The sequence below is a fragment of the Ochlerotatus camptorhynchus genome, unplaced genomic scaffold, assembly GCF_037179485.1.
Source record: "Ochlerotatus camptorhynchus isolate MF236.1 unplaced genomic scaffold, CSIRO-AGI_Acam_v1.1 ptg000178l, whole genome shotgun sequence".
Classification (NCBI taxonomy): Eukaryota; Metazoa; Arthropoda; class Insecta; order Diptera; family Culicidae; genus Ochlerotatus; species Ochlerotatus camptorhynchus.
Window position 1 is genome coordinate 1,874,944 of NW_027040668.1, and position 25,261 is coordinate 1,900,204.

General features: G+C 38.7%; 2 protein-coding genes across 2 annotated transcripts in view; both read left to right on the top strand.

Moving 5' to 3' along the window:
* dve (SATB1_N and homeodomain domain-containing protein dve) overlaps nucleotides 1-25,261 on the top strand; it is an 897,131-nt gene that overhangs the window by 49,596 nt on the left and 822,274 nt on the right. The window lies entirely within an intron of this gene.
* LOC135701881 (protein G12-like) lies at nucleotides 195-16,156 on the top strand. Its single transcript, XM_065222825.1, has 3 exons — nucleotides 195-1,017; nucleotides 15,647-15,819; nucleotides 16,014-16,156. The coding sequence occupies exons 1-3, from the start codon at nucleotides 552-554 to the stop codon at nucleotides 16,119-16,121; spliced, it is 747 nt and encodes a 248-aa protein (XP_065078897.1). The 5' UTR covers nucleotides 195-551; the 3' UTR covers nucleotides 16,122-16,156.

A 25,261-nucleotide genomic window follows, 5' to 3' on the forward strand; every position in this document is an offset into this window, starting at 1 on the left:
ATTCATTCATGCCTGTTGACGGTAACGTCTCGGTTACGACTTATTTACAAATTTACCCGACCAAGCGAACCACGCAGACACAGTCTATATCTGACCAGGGACCAATTTAAATTCAATCAACGACGCACTTGAGAGCGAAGGGGGCCCATTATGAATCCTGCGGAAAGGCAAAACTTGTACCAGATATGACGAACTCGCGTGGAGAAAATTTTTAGTCCATTCACGGAGCCGTTTGCGGCAAGTTTTGTTCCGATTCGCGGGAAAGAGTTTTGTGCGGAGTGTGAACATTTACCCATTCCCAGTTGGATGTGCAGCGCTGCTAGATTGGAAGATCAAATGCGACTGGATTCACGCGGGTGTCTTGAAGTGGGATACGGTTGAAATCTATCGATTGAACAGTAATGCTACTCCAAAGAAAGTAGATGCAATCAATGGCATATCTCGTCGAAAGCAATATTTTATCCTCATAAGTTCTCGAGCAGATTCGCCGCAAAACTTCCGATCCCCAATTATACGACACCGTCTGTGTAAATTAATTACCCGAACTAATCATGAAGAGGAGCACGTTTCCATCATCGCCAACGGTAGCAACAATCTCACCTGCCGTGACGGTTGCTGCATTCGCCACGCTATTGTCCCTTTTATCATCGTCGTCGCCAGGGACGACTCAAATATTTGCCTATCAACTGCCGACGATTCGCCACATCCAGGAGCAACCGTCGCACCATCTGCAGCAGGACATAATGGACTTTATCGACCTGGTTCCGTTTGACGACGTGCAAACGCTGATGCAGTACTACTATCACAATGACGACGAGGTGGAGAGCGCCTTCGATTACGTTTCCACCGAAGATTACTCGCAAATAAAGCTGGAAATTATGAACCTGAGTGAGGTGCAAAGTTTCCGACGCTACCTGGACAGCATCGGATTCAGTTTGGAACAGGTATGGAAGGATCTGAGCTTGCGATTCGATGTGGACGACGTGTTTATCGAACCGGACGACACGATACGAAATTGTGAGTACGAGCGGGTTGCATTTGTGAAGCTTATTGCAACGTGCAGGATGGTGGGTTGTACGGGTTGTTTAATATATGCATCACTGTTCAGAGACAATCTAATTTAGTCATATATTAAAGTGAGCATCGTTTTGATTTGGAGATCAATAGACCGTTTAGCTATTAGAGGTTTCAAAAATGATTGGACAAGCAGGGTTTTGGCACTTTATGTAAATGATGAAGTTCTGTGCAAATTATTAGCATAATCTTTCAGCATTAGAAGGTGTTTGAAGTTCAGTACCTGATGCTTGACAATTTTAGCCTTAAATTTGTACTTTATCAATGAATGTGCAATGAAAAGTTTCGCATCAAGTTTCTACGCATCATGTTTACAATGAAGCCTGTCCAAACTTTTTGGAATAAATATGGTGCTTTGAGAGACTTTTAATAAGATCAATTATCGCCGTTGAAGGTGATGTGATATAATAAGAAGCCACCACCTGTGCTAAATTCGCCAGGACAAGATTTTCTTTTCATTTTTATTCCTTGGACTGGCTCTACTCCAAATAAATTTGTCAATTCATCTTTGATCTGACCCAGAGATTCACTACTCGGTAGACCTTTCAAGACAGCCTTGAACAGACGTTCAGTTTTGGTGTCGTAAAATGTATGTTGCTTCTGAGTAAAATAATCGAGACGCCGTTTGAATCCATCCAAGGTTCCAGCCAAAACACGGCATTCACCTTGACGGAAAATATGAATTGGAAACGCAAATTTAATAAAGTTCAAAAGTTCCTTGCGAAGAGCATGGAAACCGGAAGTAGTTACCACAATTGGGGGTACAATTTCCTTCTTGACATTAATGTTTAGTGGAATTTGGTCTGGATGATCGGCCTAGTGACCGTTTGGCCTAATGACCGGTCAGCCTAATGACCGTTCGGAATATAGACCGTTTGGCCTATTTTTTTTTAAATCTTTGTCCAAAATTTTCATCACTGCGACCATTTTTCTGATCTATTGTGATATATTCCCCATTTTTTTTTTAGCTTTATCTAGTTAGATACCGTATCACTATTATTAGGAGTGATCGCCATTGTTTCACTAATAGCATTATCCCAACAAGACATTACACTTCGAATAAAGTGCACTACCGTACTGGGAGTTGTTCTCCAAATATCAAAGGGTTCTATCAGCCCCTTGTCGACGAACTTACACCTTTTATTGGAAGCAAAAGTTCCGAGTCCAACCTTTTCTATGCCACAGACTATGTCGCGTCATTTTGAAGTTTTCCAATCAGCTTCAATTAATAATGGCTCTGACAGTGTCTTGTTATAAGACCTGTATATATGCTAAGATCTTTTTTAAAAAGGTTCAAGAATTTTGTAGGTCACAGAAATGTTTGGATTAATGAATCGCTTTGACTGCCTAGCAATGGAAGTGTTCTTCCAGTTTTCCTCAACTTTTGAAGATTTCCACGCTTTTAGCTAAATTCTAAAAGATGCAGCCGATAAGCCACAAAAGGGCTCTGACCCTTTGAACTTATGAGAAGATCCGAGTCTTGCTAGTGTATCAGCTCTTTCATTTCCGTCAATCCCGCAATGACCAGGAACCCAATATAAGTTGACTTGAATATGACAAGACAATTTTTGAAGATATTGAACACACGCCCAGACAAGTTTTGATGTACATGTCGCCAATTTTGAAGCATTTAGATCAGCTTGACTGATATATCTGAACTCTTATAGTTTCTACGCAAACATATAGGGTAGGATGGTGCAAAACGCACCCTTTAAGCAAAATCGTCAATGGCTGGCGAATGGAAGCTAAAATCAAGAAGAAAGTAATGGCGTTTGGTTCATTACCATGTTTTCTACAAAGATCGAGTGATTTAGAACTACAAAAGGATGATTTTCCATGACTTTCAAGGTATTTTTTAAATTGCTTCCAAAATGATAGCGGGGCAAAACGCCTGATTCATGATGCAATATGCACCACAACATTGGGACAAGACGCACGACAACAATGGCCAAAACGCACCACAACATTGGGGTAAAATGCACCCCATGGTAAACAAACCATAACCCCTGCAAGTAGATAATGCAAAGGGATGCGGTATTTCAAATGATTATTTCTTTATGTTACATCAGAAATAAGGTCTCAAAATCTCAATAGAATGTTAAACTGTGATTCATCAAGTAAAATATCTAAAAAATATACGAAACGTAAATTTTTTAATTTTTTTTTTGTGATACATGATGATAAATGCTTAATTTACAGTCGATGATTTTAACAACTGTGTCCTGTTTTGCACAAAATGCAATTTTTTTAAGGAATCAGTAGGTCAATACATGATTTTATGATCAAGAATTATTTGTTAAACCTCCAGTTGAAAGCAATCACAAACCGTTACCCGGAAAATGCATCTGAGGAAAAGTTATCGCTGTTTTTCTATAAGTGGGCATTTTACCCCAGGGGTGCATTATGGGCTGTTCTCCCTTAGCTAGAACATTATAAAATTACTTGGATTTGGCCATCTGCCCATATTTTTTTTCCTTGATTTGTTTTCCGTCGATCTTGTTTTCCGTGCTGAGCACCAATGCTACCGACTCCAGGGAGGCAGCTCCCACACCTGGACCCTACCTATCGATTCATCAACTCATGGACCGGGGATCAACGGATTTACTTCTCTTCAGAAGGAAGGCATGACCAGAGATTGTATGCCCTAGAAAATCGCGGTAGCGCCGACTGGGATTGAACCCAGGCCTGCTGATTTGAGAGGCAATCACGCTTACCACTACACCACCGGTGCCGCTAACCATCTGCCCAAACGAACCGATAGGTTTATCCTTGGGCCAGTTACTCCTGCTCCCACTTGGTTATTCAATCTTGAACCATCTGTATAAAATACTTGAAAAGGTCGATTGAAATTGTATCTTATCTCCATCCAGTCTTCGTTGCTCCTTACAAGAGAGTTGATGCTACAAGTTTTTAGAACCCTAAGATGTCCTCTTAGGTCTCCTTAAAAGAGTTTCAATGACGTTGTAATCCTTAGAGCACGGCTTCTAATTGTACAAATTGATGTAATGGCAGCATATAAAGCAAAGCATCCAATGCTTTCGATGGTGTACTTTTCATTGCACCTGTTATTGAGAGAGTTGCTAACCTTTGGAGTTTTTCTAACTTTCTCTGAGCAACACTCTCTTTTGTTTTTGACCACCAGACCAATGCACCATAAGTAACCCTGGGTTTCACAATTGCCGAGTAAATCCAATGGATCATTTTCGGTTTCAGTTCCCACTGTTTACCGAATGTTCTTTTGCATATCCATAGAGCATTAGTAGCTTTGTTTATTGGCTGCTCTAGATGCATCTTCCAATTAAGTTTACTATCAAGCATTATACTCCAAGATATTTGACAGCATTAGAAAGTTCCAAACGTGTGCCTTTCAATCTTATGTTGTCATTTCATGATGATACCATATTCAAGGCAATTTGCGTTCTTAGCGATAATACAATCACATTTGCAACGTAAAATTATGACTATTTCATCTGCGAAGCCAACTATTTCGAAGCCATGGGCTATTACATTTTTGAGAAGATCATCAACTACTATAGACTACAATAGAGGTGATAACACGCCTCTTTGCGGGCATCCTTTGGTTGCTCTTACACTGACGAGTAAGCTTCTAAGGTTTGCTGATATTTCTCTGTTTGATAACATCTCATTGATCCAATTTACAATGCTTTGATTGAAACCACGTAGTCATTGAATCGTGAGATGAGTTATCGAATGTACCTTCAATGTCAAGGAATGCAGCAAGTGAAATTTCTTTGGCTTCAAAAGATCTTTATAGTTTTGCAACAACCGCATGTAGTGCTGTTATTGATGACTTACATTCCTGGTATGCAAACTGATATTTGCTCAGAGGATTTCTAACTAGATATGATGACTTTATTTGTTCATATATTGTTTTTTTTTTTTCGATTGTTTCAGCATAATAGACGATAAGCTTATTAGTCTGAAGGATCTTGGTGAAGTTAAAGGCTGTTTATTAGCAACATAGCGCACACTTATCACCACACTGCTGATATATGAATATTCATATTAAGCTTGCTTGAAATAGCTTTGTTTGAATAGGTGTTACCTGGTGACTTGAAAGGTTCAAAAGAGTCAGCTCCAGTGCTGTGGTTGTGGGTAGTTACAGGTAGTCGACGACTACTTAGCAGCAAATCGAAAAAAAAGTTTACAAAATATGTAAAATACAGCAATCCAATGACAGCAAATTCTCAGCGCTAATTTTAACTATTAAAATACACTGTACCCAAGTCATTTCCCTGAAACACTTGCGTCCCCAATTAACAAGCTCGACGAAAAGTTTAAAAAATATTAAATTTGAAATAACTAGCGTCTGATATACGTTCAGGTTCAGGTTCAGGTAATTTTAAAATCAGTAAATTTGAAATGGCAAGCGTCCCTGGTGGACAAGTTCAGAGCAAAATTATCAAAATCGTGAATTTGAAATGTTGTGTGTCCCTAATAGACACGTTCTGGAAAAAAAAATTAAAACGGATTTATTTTGAAATGACTTGCGCCTCTGGTGAGGTTTTTAAAAGAAAAAAAAATGTTTTAAATTAACTTTAATCTGGAACATCTTAAAAAATATAAAATTTGCAATACACAATTTGCGGTAAAAGTTGAATAAAAATGTTAAATTTCAAGTGACTTGCACCCCTGGTAGACACAATCGGGTGAAAATTAGAAGTAGTGAACATGTTCAGGTTGAAATTTGAAATAGTCTGCGCCTATAAAGTACATGATCAAGTATACAAAATCGTTCAATTTGAAATGGCTTGCACTTGATAATCATGTCCTGAAAAAGAAAATTATGAAAACATTATATTTGGTTCAGGGAATTAGATTAAAAAAAATAAAAATTGAAAATAGCTTGCGGTAGACAACTTCAGGGAAAAAAAATGAAAAATATGTAAAATTAGAAAATACTTGCACCTCGGGTAAACATTTGCAGTTACAAATTCATCAAAATAGTTAAGTTTGGAGTGGCTTGCGGTCCTACTAAACATGATCAGAGAAACATTTAAAAACATATATAAATGTGAAATGGGTAGTGTCCCTGGTAGACAAGGTTACGGAAAAATTAATAAAAAATAAATTAAAAATAAGAAAAATAATTTTCAAATTTAATTGACTTGCGCTTCTAGGAAATATGATCAAGGAAAAAAAAAGTATAATGCTAGCGCCCCTGGTATACATGTTCAGGGAAAAAACTATTCTTGAAAATTGATAAAAAAAAAACATTAAATTTGAAGTAGGGGATATTACGCCTTCGGCATGACCGATTATTTTCGGCAACCCAAATTGGAACGCCAATTTCACTAAATTTTCTTACGAAAACACTTCGCTGAATGCATTAAAACGATTCTTTAGACTATCAGCTTTAATTTTATTTTATTTTTACCACTGAGAAACAGCAGCACTATAAAATGCTGCTGAGTTGCCGATGAAATCATAGCTGTTTAACACGCAGCTCAAATAGAAAGGTTGCCGAATAAAAAGACGTTTCCCACAATAGTCGCTCTCACTAGAGAAGATTGGAGCTTTTTAAAAGTGGTTCAAACCAGTTTTTGACAATTCTTTCGGCAGCAAGAGATTGTAAACAAACGAATACTGCATATCAAAGATGGTCGCTGCTTAGGTTTCCAAAAATACGTAAATTCCCCTAGTTAGAGCCCCTTACGTACAGGAAGATTTTTTTCCCCGATTTGTTTTTCGTCGCTGGGGTGAGAGAAGTTTGGAATCATATAAAAAAGATCGACATAACTTCGGAAAGTACTGAATCACTTTAGAATAGCTCGGAATCACTTTGAAAAGTACTGAATCACTTATTAAAATAATTGAATCACTTCAGAAAGTACTTAATCACTTCATAAAAATTCGGAATCACTCCTGAAAGTACTGAATCACTTCAGAATTTTTTTTCCTTGATTTGTTTTCCGTCAATCTTGTTTTCCGTGCTGAGCACCAATGCTACCGACGCCAGGGAGGCAGCTCCCACACCTGGACTCTACCTTTCGACCCATCAACTCATGAACCGGGGACCAACGACTTTACTTCCCTTCCGAAGGAAGGCGTGATCAGATATGTTATGCCTCAGAACATACCGACGGCGCCGACTGGGATTGAACCCAGGCCTGCTGGGGTGAGAGGCAATCACGCTGACCACTACACCACCGGCGCCGCTTACTTCAGAAATGTTTGCAGTCACTCCGAAAAGTACTGAATAATTCCAGATAGTTTGTAATCACTTCAGAAAGAATTTAATCACTTTTGAACAGTTTGAAATCAATTCTGAAAGTAATTGATCACTTCAGAAAAGCTCTAAAATTCTTCGGATAGCATTGAATGACTTAAGAAAATTTTTGAATCCCTTTGGAAAATACTTAATCTTTCCAGAAAGTTTGCAACCGTTTCCGTACAATTAAAAACTTCCGGAAAGAACAGAACAACTTCGCAAAACTTCGGAAAGTACTGTATCAATTCTCTCAAGTTTACAATCACTTCTTCAAGAGCTGAATAACTTTGTTATAACTTAATCACTTCAGAAAAGTTTGGAATCCCTTCAGAAAATATTCAATCACTTCAGAAAAATCGGAATCACTTTGGGGAGCACAGAATCATTTCAGAAAAGATCAAAATCTCATAAAACACTTAAGAAAATCCCGGAATCAGTTTGAAAAGTACTGAATCACTGCAGAAAAACTTCAGAAAGTACTGAATCACTTCAGATAGTACAGACATAATTGAGCATGAGAATGATTAACCGCTCGCGGTTGCTACTCCGTTATTACCACATCACCTGACAGAGAAGCAACAAACGATGCGTTGGACTAGAATGCATCTGCAATGTGTAAACACTGGTGATCTCATATTTTACTATAGCCAATAACAGCACTGGCCACTTGAAAAATTTAGGTCAATTAGACCGTCAAAAACCGAGCGATCCTCCTCACTTCCACGAATGTTTCAATAGTTTTTCAACCGGATTCACTTAACACTCCGAATACGATGCCTCCGGTAAAATGTGTAACGGCAAACTTGCAATCTTTGCAAAATCATAGCTCAAACATTTATTGACAAACTTCAAATTTTCTGACGCTAGTTGAAAAAAACATACTTTAAATATTTATTCGGTATCAATAGATTTAAAGTCGACCGATGAATTGCTGAGCAATGATTTTTCAAACATTGCCAACTTTCCGTTACACATTTTACCGGAGGCATCGTGTTCGGTGTGTTAAGGGAGTATTGATTCTTATCGCTAAGCCACTCCAGCGTGTCACACCGAAAAAGGTCTCGATTTTGGCAACATGGATGAAGTAAAGTCAACTCTCCACAACTCGATGTCCACTAACTCGATATCAAGTTATATAACCATAATAAAAATGAGTGTCTTGGCTATTGCAATAGTGAATTTTTATGGGATTGTTATTTTATAACTCGATAATTCTATAACTCGAGTTACGTTTCCAAAAACAAGATCTATCCATACTGACATTAAATTACAATAAATTTTCTGGACTGATTCAACACTTTCGGTAGTAATGTCACGAGCAGGCATGGAAAATTATTTACATTCATTTCATGCATTCATTTACATTCATTTGCCTCTAACTTTTTTTTTCAACAGCATTCCGCAAAATGATGTATGGAACTTTTGTAGGTTTTGTTATTAACTGCTATTTTTGTTAATAAGTCAAATCCGTATCTCTTATGCATGATCAAGCAGAGTGAAAAGAAGCCACTACTGTTTTTCAGTGAATGTATTTTACATTCACTGAAAAACAGTAACAAGTTCTGCCCGCTCTAGTTCGTGATGCATAAGAGATACAGATTTGAGTTATGAGCAAAACTTGTAGTTAATAACAAAACCTACAAAATCTCTGTACATTATTTTGCGGAATGCTGTTGATGAAAAAAGGTAGAGGCAAATGAATGTAAATGAATGTATGAAATGAATGCAAATGATTTTCCATGCCTGGTCACGAGTTCTTGGGAACGTCTAAAACAAGAACCTGATATAAACGTAAAAATCTAGCACTGAAACAGTAAACGTATTGCCTATAAAGGTTTCCAAATGTAACATCAATTGTAACAGCACAAACATCTCTGGTTCTTATTTCCAAGATTTGCGTAGCGACGATTGCATTATTGGCACGCACACATGCTCGAGGAGTTTGGCATTCTACATTTTGCGAGAGCCACATAAGATGTCCCATTTTGCATTAGTCTACATATATTTTTATGGATGCTGTTCTTTTATGCTGGCGATTGATTTATGCCATCTTAACAGCAGTCATAATTTATAACTACTCAATATATCACAAATCCACCACCTCCAGCATAAATTGAACAGCATCGTAGAAACCAAATTAGTAATGATTTGTAAAACGCCAGAGGTATTCTGAGTAAAATGCATTTAGCGAATCCATATTCATGTATCTTTACTTTTTTGTAATTTGATTTTTACTATCATCATATCCATAATCGTCCCCTTATTTAGCCTAGGACTTGTGACTTAAAAAGGGGGCCTCGGAGAAACAGAAGTCCGTTGCGCCATAACTTCGATTAGCGCAGTAAGGGCTTCATACTGCGGAGGTTTTGATTTATTTATTTATTTATTTCGTCAACCAACGTAGACTAGTACATATTCGAATACAGTTGTGTTATCTTAAATTTATTTATTTATTTTAAGAGATGAACCAGCCTAAGGCTGAAAGTCTCGTTAATAAAGGAAAAAAAAAAAAAAAAAAAATTATTTATTTATTTTGTCAACTTTGGGAAAAAGGGTAAAAGTATAATTTTATCTTTAATACAAATTAAGCAGTGTCAGCTTTCCTATTATACGTTATAATGCCTTATGGAGTAAAAATATTGTTTTAGATTATGCCGAGACATTGTAAAGTCAATGGTTTCGCAGTATTGATTGTAAGAGGCCATCATGCCCATATTTTGCATAATTTGTGCGATGATGTTTTATGGTAAATAAATTTCGATTTCGGAGTTGCCGAGTAGGTGCATGGAAATTTAATTTTAATAAAAGTTCTGTGGAGTCAATGTGTTGCGAAACGATATCGTTTACAAATGAAACCATTGCATATTCACGAAGCTCTTTTAATGTTTGTATGTTTATAAGCATGCAGCGTGCTTCATATGATGGAAGAGGAAATGATGTCCAACCTCATTTACGAAGAGCGTATAATAGAAATTGTTTTTGTACGGATTCTAATCTTTCTTCGTGCGTGATTGAAAAAGGAGACCATACAATGCTGCAATATTCCAGTATTGACCTCACATAGGCGATATATAGTGTTTTAATTGTGTATGGGTCCTGAAAGTTATAGCAAAAGCACTTGATAAAGGCTAGCATGTTATTTGCTCTGTGAATAATTGATTGATTTGATAACATACTCGTAGGTTTGGGAACTTTGTTTTGCCCACGAATGTTTAAGAAAATTTTAGAACATGTTCAAGGTTTTTTTTCCTGAAATTAGGATAAAGTCAAGTATGATATGAGATAAATAAGAAAACACAAATTATGGTGCTTGGAAAATGTTGACGGAACGTTCGGAAACTAATCATAATTTCAAGAAGAAAGGATAAAGAGACTTTGTAGATATTCAAAGTTATTGTGTAGCAAACGCCACCTTCGCCACCTGTAGAGTACGGTGCTGCTCGATAAAGTGCAAATGTTTTGCAACTAACCACATAAACTAGATAATACACTGTTTGAAACAATGTTGGGGGCGGACGCATCGTTATTTAGGCAGATTTATATTTTGACTTTATTTCGTCCCTGCTGGGAGTTATGCCAGCTCAACTTAGTGTTATAGACGCACATAAAACTGATGCAAAATTTGAAATTTTCGCTCCACAGTGCTCAAAGGGTTTCAACCGAAGTAACAAATCTTGGCTATATTCAAAATTTAAAAAGGTTTTATTGCAGCTGCAACCATTACCTACAGCCAGGCATGGAAAATCATTTGCATTCATTTCGTGCATTCATTTACATTCATTTGCCTCTAACTTTTTTCATCAACAAAAATCCTCAAAATGATGTATAGAACTTTTGTAGGTTTTGCTATTACCTACAACTTTTGTCAACAACTTAAGTCTCTATCTTTTATGCATGACGAACCAGAGCGAACAGAAGCCACTACTGATTTTAAGTGAATGTATTTTACATTCACTGAAAAACAGTAACAAGTTCTGCCCGCTCTAATTCGTGAGGCATAAGAGATACAGATTTGAGTTATGAGCAAAAGTTGTAGCTAATAACAAAACCAACTAAAGCTCCAAACAACATTTTGCGGAATGCTGTTGATGAAAAAAGTTAGAAGCAAATGAATGTAAATGAATGCATGAAATGAATGTAAATGATTTTCCATGCCTGCACAGCCTTATGACGCTCATATACAATGCAAGTCATAGAACATTCTTATAGCTATCTACAAAACCCCTATAAAGCTAATAAAAAAAAACCAACTGATGCTTATGATATTTTCGGTTATGAAAGGTTTTATGATTGCCTTGAAGTATAAAAAAGCCATATGAATTGCCCTTATAAAACCCAAAAATTAATCCTTTTATTGCTATATAAGTAAGCGCAATAAAACTAGTTGGCCATAAAACAGTTATTTAAAAACAATTATAAGCATTCAGTTGCAACTTGTCAGAAGTGTAAATGGGCGGTTTATTTTTACAACATAGAAAGAATCAAAACTTTCCGGTACTTCCAAGCGGAGCGCAAAGAAAATCAACAAAAATTTTAGCATGAGCCCGTTTATTTGCCACACAGCAAAAAAAAATGTAATATCGATCAATGTAATTCAAGCTGATTTATGAAATAATGATGTAAGAGCAAAAAACAGATACAATATTACATCAATGGATGTAATTTTGTTCGCAAAATCGATGTACATCGTACAACCATAGAGGTAATTCTAAGACAAGTAGGTCCCGAAGAAATGTGCTCAACTTTTGGCTCAGCTCTGGTACTATCTTCGGTCCCAAGCTAGTCGAATCACCCCTCGAAACATAGGAAAATCCAATAACCCCTCATTTTATCTGTCAAACTTTCATAGCAAATCAAAACAAACATAGTGTGGTGCTAGAATTTTGACTGGAGTGGTATACGTTAATCGATTTGCTTGGGACCAATAGGCTAGTCAAGTAGTGAGCCAATTTAAAATCGTTAGTTTCGTATTGATTGTTGGTACAACGTTATATTACACAACCGATGGATTTACCTAGTTGCAGCAGTTTGGATGTAATATTCAAAAACTTTTTTTTTTGTGTACAGTCAGCCGAAAACCTTCGTGAATAACTTCAACCAAGAAAAAAAAAACCGCTGCATTTTCTGCCGATGTCACAAAGGAAGCTGTAAATGGAGCTTCGAATGGACACATTGCTACACCAAAAAAAAACTCATGAAGAGGAAATATATAATTATCAGGAGTCGGAGGATGATACCTATGCCAACTTGCGTCTCTTATCAGATTTACAGTCGTGGATGGTCACAACAATTCAACAATCAGCATTGAATATTTTCTTTCCTTTTCTTTCCTTTTTTATGGGGTGACACTGTTCAATCTTGGTCGAAATACATGGAATGGTGACAGTTCTATGACAAAAAAGTTGAAATCACGCATAACTTTTCATAAAGTTTCATGTACCATTCAAAACTTTTCCAAATGTTTGTAAAATTCATCGGTTACACCCGTAGAATAGGAATATACGTTTATCCTCAAATAAAAAAAAAATGAATTGCTCTTGTAAAAAGAAAATAGTGCTCGAAATAAAATCGAAAATGGCCTTGGAATAAAATCCAAGAAATTTCAATAAAATAATGGCTTAATTAGAAATCCGAACTGATTTCCAGTGTGCATTGGTATGAATTTATTTATTGAGATCTATTTTCTGTAAAATTAAGATGATTCCATCAAATTAATTTGATTTATAAAACAATCTTTTTTGTTAACTTGAATATTTTGACGCACATTTATTCAACGCTCATGTTATCCCAATATACACGATAAAATTTCAAGCGCATATGTTTTGGAACTTCTAAAAAGTCATATATTTTCTTTAAGATTTTCACTAATGTCGCCATGAAACAAAATTGATTGCATCAACAACAAGCTAATTTATGGCGGTTGCTTTGATGCAATAAAAATTAAATTGGATTTATAGCTGATTTTCACCAAAGCGTAATAAAACTGGATACTTGGATACAATATTACTCTTATTCCCGATCTTTTTTTTTCAAAAAATCAAATTTTTTTTTTTCACGTTTTTTTGTACTTTAGACTATATACTTTCATCCCCCCAAGCCGTTTTCCGATCAGCGAATTCGGTGTCCAGGCATAGCTGACTAATGGTAAGAACCCCCAAATGGTTTTAACTAAAGTCAAAACTTTAAACGCGTTTTTCTCGAAACCACATTTTTTTTATCGGGCGAAGATTTTTCTCAGAAACTATAAGAGATATTGACTTGAATCTTTGCGCATTTTGTTCCTTATTAAATTCTTTGGAGCTTCTCCCACTTTCAGCCAAAAATATTAACATTTAACATTGTTTGAAGCACCTTAAAGCTGCAAAAAAGCGGGCTAAAAATCGCCTGTTTTTTCATATGGCCGCCATTTTGTTAATTTGCAAGATTTTTTGCTGCCAACGGGAGAAGCTCCAGAGAATCTTATGCAGATTATTAATTTCATCACGAAATCTGTTTCAGATGAAGCCGTTCCAGAGAAAAGTCTTCGCCCGTCCAGGCGTTTGCGGCGAACAGGGGTCTGTTTGCCGCCATTTTGTGACGTCAATAATGTCTTTTTTTATGTCGAAAAAAATTTATTTGTAAACTTTAATGTTCAATAAACAAGAATCCCAAAGAGTTAGGCGCATTACTATTAATTTTCCTTGAAAAAAAATTAATTGAAAAACAGGCCGAAAAAAGGCAAAAGATTGGGAATACCCCCTTAAAGAGGCTATGAGAACCTTTTGTAGAGTATGGGGCTTTCTTGCAAAAGGTTTAAAGACAGCTTTATTGTGATTCTCAAGCATGCTTTATAAACCTTATCAAGAGTGGTCCACTAAGCTGGAAGTTAGCAAAAGGTTGTGCTGGAGCTATTAATTGTATTGGTGATTTTATAAAATTGATCTCAACAACCACTAATAGAGTGCAATAAAACAAGAAATGCTACGTGGGTTACGTGCCAAAAAGGATAAAATTATCATTAATACAGTGGATGAACTGACATTACGCTGCTTTTACTGCATTTGTTTATTGTTATGGCTATAAAAATTACGTGAGATTTTCAACATGAATGAAGTACATCTTCTTGGATGTAATATTAAAATTAATTTTTAGCTGTGCACTGTATTACCATGGTCATCTGAGACGAGGCTCACGTATAAAATCGCTGTACTACCAACTAAGAAACATTTAAATTGACCGTTAAAATCTATATCGATGAACATTTTAAGAGTCTGCTTGATTGTGATCATACCTTCACTATTGCAACTTCGCGTAATCCATTAAAGTACTTGCATATTTGATCTAACTGCAATCACTCTCTCATACTCGAAATGTGCAACGACCAAATTGGCACAACGACGCCTTATACGCTCTTTGACCAAAGCGAAGGGAGTGTCTAATCTACACTTTACTCCAAATCATGTTAGAATCTTCGATTCATTCTGGTTCAGTTTAGTTATATGCCTTCTGGAACAACTGAATGTTGCTGGTATTTTTCGACTCAAACGCAAAATTGAGACTACAATCACATTATTTAATTAGCATGCTGAACCTGTTAAACGCGTACCCCAAAAACATTAATTGTTTACCGAATAGGTGCCAACAGCATTAAATTCAACAATTAACCTGATAATCCTCGCCTTTGCATCATATAAAATGCGATGATAAACGCTGAGATGCCTAACAGCATCAATATCCCTTCAATAAAGAGCCATGTTGGATTTCGTGCTGAATCAGTTACCTTCGTCTCACCTAAAAATAATACAATGTAGGTATGCCTGGTTAGCGGTACGTCAAACTGGGATTGAAGGCTTTGCGGTCGGATCATTGTGAGCGTTCTTTTTGAAACAGATTCGACGTGCATTCGAAAACGATGCAGGTTAACGTTTGTTTGCATTTATCGAAATTTCACCCTGATTGCGGTGTGTTGCTTGTACAATTGGCAGGTACACAAGTGCAGCTCAATCCTCGAAAGCTTAGGTTATAATTGAGCTTACGCAGCGGGCGATCCTACGCAGCCATTTGCAAATAAGAATCATCATCTCATGTCTAACGATACGGTTGCTTGCGAACTTGATTGAATTATTAATCAATTTTGCGCACCGGAGGCTCCCTAGCCTAGACCAATTTCACACCGAGGAGAAGCCTTCCTGCAACCTGCATGATTCATTGTGTGCAGTAGAAGGTGGTGATACATATGATCCAAAGTCAACATGTTGATGAATTTATATCCCTTTGCTCTTTTCTTTCCCCTTCTGGCTGGCTCCACGGCCAACACGGAACCAACAACACCACCCTGGATACGGACGATATTGATTGCAGTAAATCTAACCACCCAGGGACTGAACGGATTAGTCGATGACATATTAGCACTGCTGCCGCAGGACGAGATAATCCTGCTATTCTTCGATAAGCTCGAGACCAGCAATGATTTCTCGTACTTTTTCGAGCAGATCGGCAGTGGGGAGTTTGAGAGTGTGCTCAGCATGCTGCAGGTAAGAGAGTCTAGTACGACGTACGCCGGCACAGAATCATAGGCTGCAGCATTGTTAGTGATGGGCCACGGGGGGGGAGGCTGGATTAGCAAAGTGAAATTGATTCTGAAAAGTTTTTCGTTTTTCCCGCTAAACTGATTGCATGCTGCGAACTGGTGTGTATCTAGCTGTGTTTTTTTCCTGTGTCGTTACAGAGCTCGCAACAGCTGAGGATCCTTCTGTGGAGATTGCAGCGGCATGGTTTCGATATCCCCGGATGGGTACAGATGATACAGCGATACTTTAGCTTTAGTAGTTTTTAGTGTTCGGGCTCAATAAAGTGAGAGAGAGTGAAATGTAGTTGGTGCACATTACTATTTTTTTGCGAAAGAATTATGAGTTGTAAGATGAAACTTGAGGGTCTGGAACAGGGTCTAGCTGTAAATTAGAAAGTCAAGAACAGGGTTTAGAAGATTATTCAAAATATTTGAAACTATGACTGGGCACCAGAGTCGAGGATCAGAAATTTATTATTAAGAAGTTTGGAGAAAATTAATGATGATAATGCTGATAATGATAATGCTGCACTCCAGGGCCCCGTAAATCTGATCCTGGGCATTGCTTTTATCACTATTTAAATATTTATTGAAGATCTCCGTCGAACGATGCTTGATTTTGTGTTGTGTTGGATACAAATGTTGTTTTTTTTTGCTGCGTCGTTTTCGTTCTAGTGAAAATGTTATAAATTTACAATTTCATTTTTTTTTAAAGTGTTAATTTGAATGTACAGAAGTGATGTTGAAAAGTGCATTCAGTGAAAATTTTCAAATTCCTACCCGTTGCATGTGGTGCCGACTGTTCTAACCTACGCAGAGCTACGCTCAGCTAAGTTTATTTACCTTTTCGTTCCTCTGTCCTCGATAGGAAATATCCATCTAATTCAAGACGTTCATTTTAAAACTTACTAAATACGCGTCAATCAAGTATTGCACTACTTGATTGAAATTTTCAGTGCATTTTCAATGGTGTATATTTGCATCGATAATGTATTGGAGCGGGGCTTATCATGTGTGAAAATAGCTTCGGAATGCTTGCGTTCTTGGAATGGCTGTCACCTTCTAACTCCCGGGTTCAAGCTTCTTTGCATTCATAAGAAATGATTGCAGGCAGATTTTATCCATAATACCACTGCCAGACAGTGGGAGTTAGGCCAAGGGCGAATCTTCATTCTAATCCACGATTCCACATACTATTAATAACCTTTTACACATCAGAATGTTTAGGATCAACAAACATTTTCAGGCGCAAAAAAGCAACGGGATCGAGCTGGTAAAGTTTCTTAATTCCAAAATCTGAAGACTGTTTTGAATAATATATTTAGGTAATGGGCAGCAACAACGGTCAGATAAACTACTTACAGCTTATATTTATTAAATGCTTGATATAACGATTGCCAAGCAACGCCGGCTGGGCGTATCCTATGACTTAAGGCCCAAGCGCAATGACGGCGGAAGCGGAACGGCAACGGCAGCGGAAAAGCCCGATCTGAGTAAGCCTACTTGTCGGATTGAAAACTAATTAGATCCAAATCGACTTCGGTTAGGCATCTTGATGTCATTAGTGACAACTGTCAAACTTTCCGTTTCCGTTCCGCTTCCGGCCACATTGCAATTGGGCCTTTACACTCCCTACTTACAAAAATCCACCCTTCCCGTGGCACTTATGAGGGGTCGTAGAGTTCTCTGCATCTCTCTTAAGTAAGTGTCGGACTAACATTCCTCCCCTTTCCCCAGCAGATGCAAGGACGACGTGGCCAGGACAGCTCTGATCTGTTGGAGGGAGACACATCCTTTATCTAAGAGGTAGTAATTAATCACAAATTACTATCTAACAGCAACGGATGAAGGTGGGTCTCCTTCTTAACAACAGTTTGGAGGTCGTACCACCTACGACATTGTGCAATCTTGATTATATTATGCTATGCTATGTTGGATACAAATTTTGTATCCAAATCAAGCTTCACACTTTTCATTGCTACCAGAGTTACATTTTCCTCGTGTGTGCAAAAATGTGCTGCCGAGACTCTCAACAAACCGTCTCCCGTCGCAACGAAAACAACATGTGACGAGCGAGAAAGAGACACGCGAGAATAAGATACGAGCGAGAAACAAATGCGACACCTAAAAATCCTTGCGTGCGCGAGGCACGCGCTGATCTCATGTGCCTCATCTCATGTGCTACGATTAATGCTAGAACTGTAGAGCTCGAAGTTCTGGAAGGTGTAGGTAAGAAAAATACAGGCTGTTGAAACTTGGTTGCTTTGAGCGACATTTCATTTGCGTTTGCACAAACCATTTCTATTTTAGAGGAAAGGTAGCATATATTTGCAGTGCTTAAATTCTTGTAAATTCTCTAATAGCAAAAGCTATTAATTTGCCGGTCAATTAGAATATTCTTCGTTTATTTTTTTTTCCGGTTCAACACTTAACTGCACTTGCATGACTAACATCTTTTGACACGTTATTTTCAAAATATAGAATGGACAAAAATTTTACAAAAAGTGTATCGGTATTGTTTAGCACGGGGATTTACCCGTTGCAAGACGTTCACACATTTTCAACGTAATTTAACCATTCATCGGCAACACAATATATTGTTAGATGGGATGTTTAAAATACGTAGATAGATTATATCTAAATGCTACGAATGCAGCAATGGTATGATAATTCAATGCAGAACATTTTTTTCTTGGCGTATTACCTTTACGCTTTCACTTGTACTTTGTTACCATTACTTTAAAAATGTTCAGATTTTTTTTTAATGTGCATTCAGATAAATTCTATAACAGAAGCGGTGACCCACTGAGTGATGGCGCGGTCTATGCTAAATAGCTGCAGCAAAATAGTGACATGAGCGGGCATCGTTGGCTTTAACTCAGATGAGCGTGTAGACCAGTGCAGTGATATATTTACCATTCCAATTCTTAATATCACCAAGTCTACCGACCTTCTGTTCCGTTCCTTCAAATCGCTTTCTGGTTGGCACGGTACGATCTAGGTGGCTTCTGCGGGTTTCGATGGCATCGTTTTCGCGTCGATGTCCGTAATCCCTAAGAAAAAATAACCTTTTCGGTTAGGTAATGGGCGACCTTGCCTTTGTATACCAACAGTGTCAGAAGGAAGCACCTGAGTATCGGCACCAATTCCACAAAGTGACCACCAAGCGCCACCATCTCGCTACAACAAACCAGAAAGTGGTACAGCCATTGCTACAACCTGCAACAGATCAACCAATCAAATCACCATGTTGCCACCATGTTGCCACCATGTTGCCAGAGTGTATGGTTTAAATTTGGAAAATACCGTGTTGAAAGTTGATCTATCCATTTGAAAAGTTATGATATTCAAAAACTTAAGCACATTCTTAAGTCATCCTTTTTTTTAGCAACTCGCTAATTCAGATCAGAAGAACATCAGCAAATGCTGATCTTTTAAAACTTCCTGGCTGTCTACCCGAGCAAAGTCTGTTAACAAAATGAAAGCAAATCGATATTACAGTTTGCAGTTCCCATCATAATGAAAACTAATTTTGATTTCAATTTCCGCGACAGAAGTCTGATACCATATTGTGCTTTCATTATACAGTCAAGACTTTTTAAATAAAAACAACTTACCTTGAAGTTCTGCTGTTAACTTCTTGTTTAAAATTTAATTTAAGTTCATCTGTTGTTGAACTAACCATTATTGTTTATTTATTTTGTATAACACATTTTAGGTCGTTAGTGTTTTGCCCGGGATGAGATTTGAGCTCAAGTCTTTCAGCGTGAGAAGCATGGATGCTAACCATTTACACCAGGCCCGTATACAGTTAAACAACATGAATGCAAAATCAGTAATCAAATTGATTTAATTGATAGCAGGATTAATTTTCCGTTTGATTCAACAGTGTAACATTGTGGTCTCATTTTTTCTGTGTTAACCGTTAAGTCAACCAAAATGAGATCAACTGGAGTATTCAAAATAAGTTACATCATAACAGCAAATTTTGAATTCAATTTGATCTTCAGCTTTGCTCGGGTAGGGAGTATATCTGAAAGAATATCCTGTTACTTATGCAACGTTTCCTGAACATCTACAAAATTTCCTTAAGTTTTAAAAAAATTACTCAAATTTCAAAGTAACTTGAAATTAAACGATGGTCCAAAACCTTCATCTTCATTGAGATTTTTAAGATCTCTGACAAACTGCTATGAAGTTCCCTAAACTGAAACGATGATCCCTGAAGTTTTCTATATTTACGGAATTCCCTGAACTTTTTCAAAATGCCCTGTACTTCTATGAAGTTATACGCAGTTCCTCGAATTATTACGCAGTCTACAAAACATCATCAAAGCTTGCTTCACTTTTACGTTTCTCGTTGATTTTCCGCAAAGTTCGAGGCACGAAATTTCCTGAATTTGTACGGAATTCTCTGAACTATTTCAAGTCCATGAGGTTTCATCAAAGCTCTTAAGTTATAAAAAAGGTCCCTGAATAATAAAGAGGTTCCCTGCCATTAAACAATAAACTTCTACGAAGATACCTAAACTTGTATAAAGTTCCCAATTCTACGAAGTTTTCTGAAATTTTCCATGATCTCAGAACTTCAAATAATTTCACTAAATTTAGCTCATGATTCATCTGACATATGTTAGTCTTAATGCATAAAACAAAATATAATAATAATACCAAAGAAACATTCAAAATCAGGACAGTGTTCTAGTGAAAACAGTTAACGGAACATTAGAGTCAAACGAAGCATAAGTGTTACTAATCAACGAGGTGTATGAAGTGTCGTTGTCTTATAACTTTTTCAGGTACGTAGAAGAAGAGTTATCGAAGCAGTTCGATGAAACTCTACGAAGTTCACTGAAGTTTGGTGAGCTTCTACAAAGTTAGCTGAACTTTAAAGAAAAATCTGCACTTCAAGAAAGTTTCCTGAACTTTTAAAAAGTTCTCTGAAGTACCACGAAGTTTCTTGAACTACAAAATTCCTTGCAACTTGGTGTAGTGACTGTAGGTGCATTGTCAGACAGCACCAGCAAATCAACAAAGGAAGTGGTAGAGGTGCTGCATGAAGAGGTGGTGATAATGGACGTGTCATCAGGAGGCCGATAAAGCATGCAAAAACGAACATCAGCATCCTCGGCAGAAAGGGTTTTTCGGAGATTCGATGCGTTGCAAGTACAAAAAAATATAGGAATATTTGTTTAGTCCTTCGGGTCCGCAGAGCTTTCAAAGATATTGAACCTACTAAATAAACATTTTGGAAAACATGGTTTTCGATTCAGATACTGACCGTTGAGTGTGACAAATATGTTGGATTCATCCCAAAATTTACAATCCAGCTTTCTTATTTCTCATCATATTATCAGGTTGAATACTACTTGGGACGAACACACCATGCTTTTTGTCTAAATATATTTGAACAGTTCTCAAATTTAAGTGCATGTTTGAATTAACTAGTGATGTCGGATACAGCTTGAAAGGCTGCAAATGCTGATGGATGAAGTCACACGAATCAATTTCAACAACGAAGTTTTTTTAAAGGGCCCTCCGAACTATTGGTTCTCTGCCAGCTGCAAAATACTTATCAATTTGATCCACCAAGATCAATCGGATCCAAATCAGGCTGATCAATATCCCAAAATTTGAGCTAATTTGGTGGCGAACTGATTCTGCACTGGCTCTTTGAAGTTTATATGGGAATTACTATAAGAAAAGTGCATTTTTGTCCTCATCGTACTAGCCCTGCACCATAATGATTTACGATTATGATTTACACTCCGGGCAGAAGGGTGACGTTGTGTGTCCGAACCGATGCAGGTACTTCCTGAAGTAGCCATGACCAGGCAGGAACTGCGTCAAGTGGAAGTTGACTTCTCCATGCGTCCTGTTCACCCAGGTCGAAAGAATCGGTATTAGCCTGTGTGTCCATCTACCGTTCTCTGGTGCATGCCACTCCTGCTGCCACTTAGCCATCGACAGCGTTCTCACCATTTTTCGTACACCTATGGTTTCACTCGGCATATAGCACTCGTAGTCCTCCGCCAAGGTGATACCGATTGGGATGATACCGGCGATAACGCATACTGCCTTCATCGAAATGGTTCTGTACGCACTCACGACTCGCATGATGAGCCGGAACGTAATCCTCAATTTTCTTTGGTTCTGCTTCATTTTCAGCGCTTCAATCCAGGCTGGTCCTCCGTACCTTAGTATCGGTGAGGACATACTAGCCAGAAGACGCCTCTTGCTGCTGCTTGGACCAGAATTGTTCGGCATGATTTATTTATTATACATAATTGCGTTGATGACCTTCGCGGCCTTCTCGCAAGCACATTCGATGTGGCTGTTAAAGTTTAGCCGGTTGTCGATTATCACTCCCAGATACTTCAGCACGCACTTCGAAACAATGATGTGCTCTCCAACGGTGATTTCTGCCCGCTGCACTGCTTTGCAGTTACTGACCAACATCACTTCTGTTTTGTGGTGGGCTATCTGCAGCTTCGCTCCTTGCATCCAGTTACCAATCGTATCTATCGTATCGGCCGCCAGCATTTCCACTTCTTCCAGCGTCTTAGCACGCCATTGTACATTCCGTTCCACAGCGTGGGACCTAGAATGTAGCCTTGTGGATTCTAAGCGATTTCTGCCCCGTGTCTGTCGCGTAGACCAGTACCCGGTTCTGGAAGTAACTGCTTAGAATCCTGCAGAGGTAATCTGGAACCCTCATTCTATGGAACGCCTTCGCGATGGCCTCCCAGCTGGCGCTATTGAATGCATTTTTCACATCAATCGTAATCACGGCGCAGAATCGATCACCTCTCCGCTTCTGTTTAGAAGCTTTCTCGGCTCTGTCAATCACTGTACGAATTGCATCCACCGTCGATCTCACTTAACGGAATCCGAACTGCCTCTCCGACAATCCGGGTTCACTCTCCGTGCATCTCGTCAGCCTGTTCAGGATGATCCCCTCCAAAAACTTTCCGACAGTATCCAGCAAGCATATTGGTCTATACGATGCAGGATCCCCCGGCGGTTTTCCGGGCTTTGGCAACAGCACAAGCTTTTGTACCTTCCACCTATCAGGGAACTGACCCTCGTCCATACATTTCTGCAGCACCATCTTGAACATGTCCGAGAACGTCTGGATCGCCGCCTTCAACGCCACGTTGGGAATTCCATCCGGGCCGGGAGCTTTATTCGCCTTCTACCCCATTAGCGACGTACTGCAGAAAGTGACGTCGATAATGGATTCCCTACCATCTTTGCGGAAGGTGGTGATGGTTCCTAAGTAGGCCAAACTGACGTTTAACTTGAAACGGGCTCACCGTCGTTTCATAAAGAACCCTATTTGTGATTTAAATTTGCGCCTTCGTGGTAGGCAACCAATGTGCTCGAATCAGTAATGATGGGTGTTAAGTGGGTGGGGTTCACACGTCAGTGATCAAAAGGTCAACTTACCGATCAAATCGCGAAGAAAATTTAGAATATATAATTTTAGAATCAAGAAATCAGAACCGGAATAAAAACGGAAAATAGGAAAATTGAGGCTTCTGGATCAAGAAAGAGCACCCGCTCGATCTTTCCCGTTCAGACCGCCGAACAGTAAAGTCTACATTTTTACAAGTGAATATCGAAGCTAAATTCAGAGTGATAGTTAATCAATTGAAAAGTAATTTAAAAGCAAGAAGTGCAGTGAATTGAATTGAATAGTAATTTATAGTTTTTATGTATTTCCAGAGTTTATTTAAAGTAAATTGATAAATTAAGAAAAAAATCGTGGGTCGTGAATAACTTGAAAATCCTGTAAAGTAAGCGCGTGGTGAATTTGATTGCAGTATATAAAACTAATCATAAAATTGTAATAGGGAAGAAAACGTGAGTCCAAATAAAAGAACTGATAAGAAATCAGACATTGCAGTTAAAAAAAAACGTGAGGTAATTGCTGGAAAGTCGTTTATTTCGTGTTTGGGGGTACTAATGTGAATTCATCCACAGTCACCACACGTGAACACGTGCACCATTGGGGTTTTGGCGAGTGCGTTTCGTGGAGATTGTGCGGGTTGGAAGTTTCTCCTAGCTACGGCTTCAACAGCATCCAAAAAGCTATCCGCGTGCTATCGGTGAGACTGGGGGCGATCCCCTGGGACTATTCTTCGCCTCGCGGCTGCGTGCCGCTAAGAATAGTTGCAGAGAGCGTGGTCATCGGTGAAGGAAGTTCGGCCTCGCGAGCACCACTCCGCTACAACGTGGTTGCCACAATCCGCGAGTAATCTGTACGGGGAAAGCTTGCCACCGCCAGAGAGAATCGCCCAGACTCACGTCCCGGGTAGAAGGTATTGACCAGTCCCGATCAGAGCCCAGCAATCAAGTGCACATCTCCGACGTAGCCTGAAGAAGCCGCGAATCACTTTCCTGGTGCTACAGAGTACCGAAGTCCCGCTTCGTGCGAACCGCATGGGCCTATGAGTCGGTATTTCGCCGGCCTGTATCAACGAAGTTTCATTCACCATCGGCGCCGAAGGCCGCCCCTTCCCGGTGCCATCGAACGCTATCTGAGCATCCAAATTGTGTGGTGGGTACACTGCATGGTCCCTGAAGTCGGCACTCCGCCCGGCTTACATCATTGTGTGACGAACCGTCGTCGGAGTGGGCGTCAGCAAAATATCCACCCACAGGAAACTGGGAGTGCCCTTCCTGAAGAGCATTCAAGTCGTCCGTCCGGGCAACCCGCACCCCTGAGCGTCGAACGGCGAGGAGGTCGTTCTCGGTCAAACAGCCGTTGGCCGACCAGGTAACCTCCGATCAACGACGAGTCCTGTAAGTACCTGAACCGCTTTTTAGTACCCACACGAACACACCCCACCACCAGCATTAGTAGGGCAAACTATTATATTAGTAGGGGAAGAAATGGGGGGAATCTATTGCAAGTAGGTTGACTCACGTTCAGGGAACACACTTATTGAATGACGTCACCCGTTAGGAGAAAGTAGGAAAAGGGAAGGTTTTAAGGAAATTACCATGCAAACATAAATCCAACTCTTATAGACTTTGGAAATCAAAATTTAAGCGTTTCAATTAAACCATTTTATTGCATGAGAAATAAATCGTTTTCTATTATTTTTCAATCAAAACTTTAAATTTAGTTTCAATTTATTGAATCGGAATACCTACTATAATTCGAATTTAAGGAACTCTTGGGATTGGAAATTGGGAAGGAAGCTTTGGAAGGTTTTGGGACATTATAGGAGGTGGATTCCGTTGTGGGGTTGAAAAAGAGCTAGCTGGGCAATCCAACCTTGAGTTCTGGCAGACGACTCTCGTCGTCTGGCGCATAAGTCGGAATTTGGAGGCCCTACCAGGATCCTCCTTACAAACTTTGCCAGAGCTTTCAGCAGGCTATACCCTTTTGCGTTGGT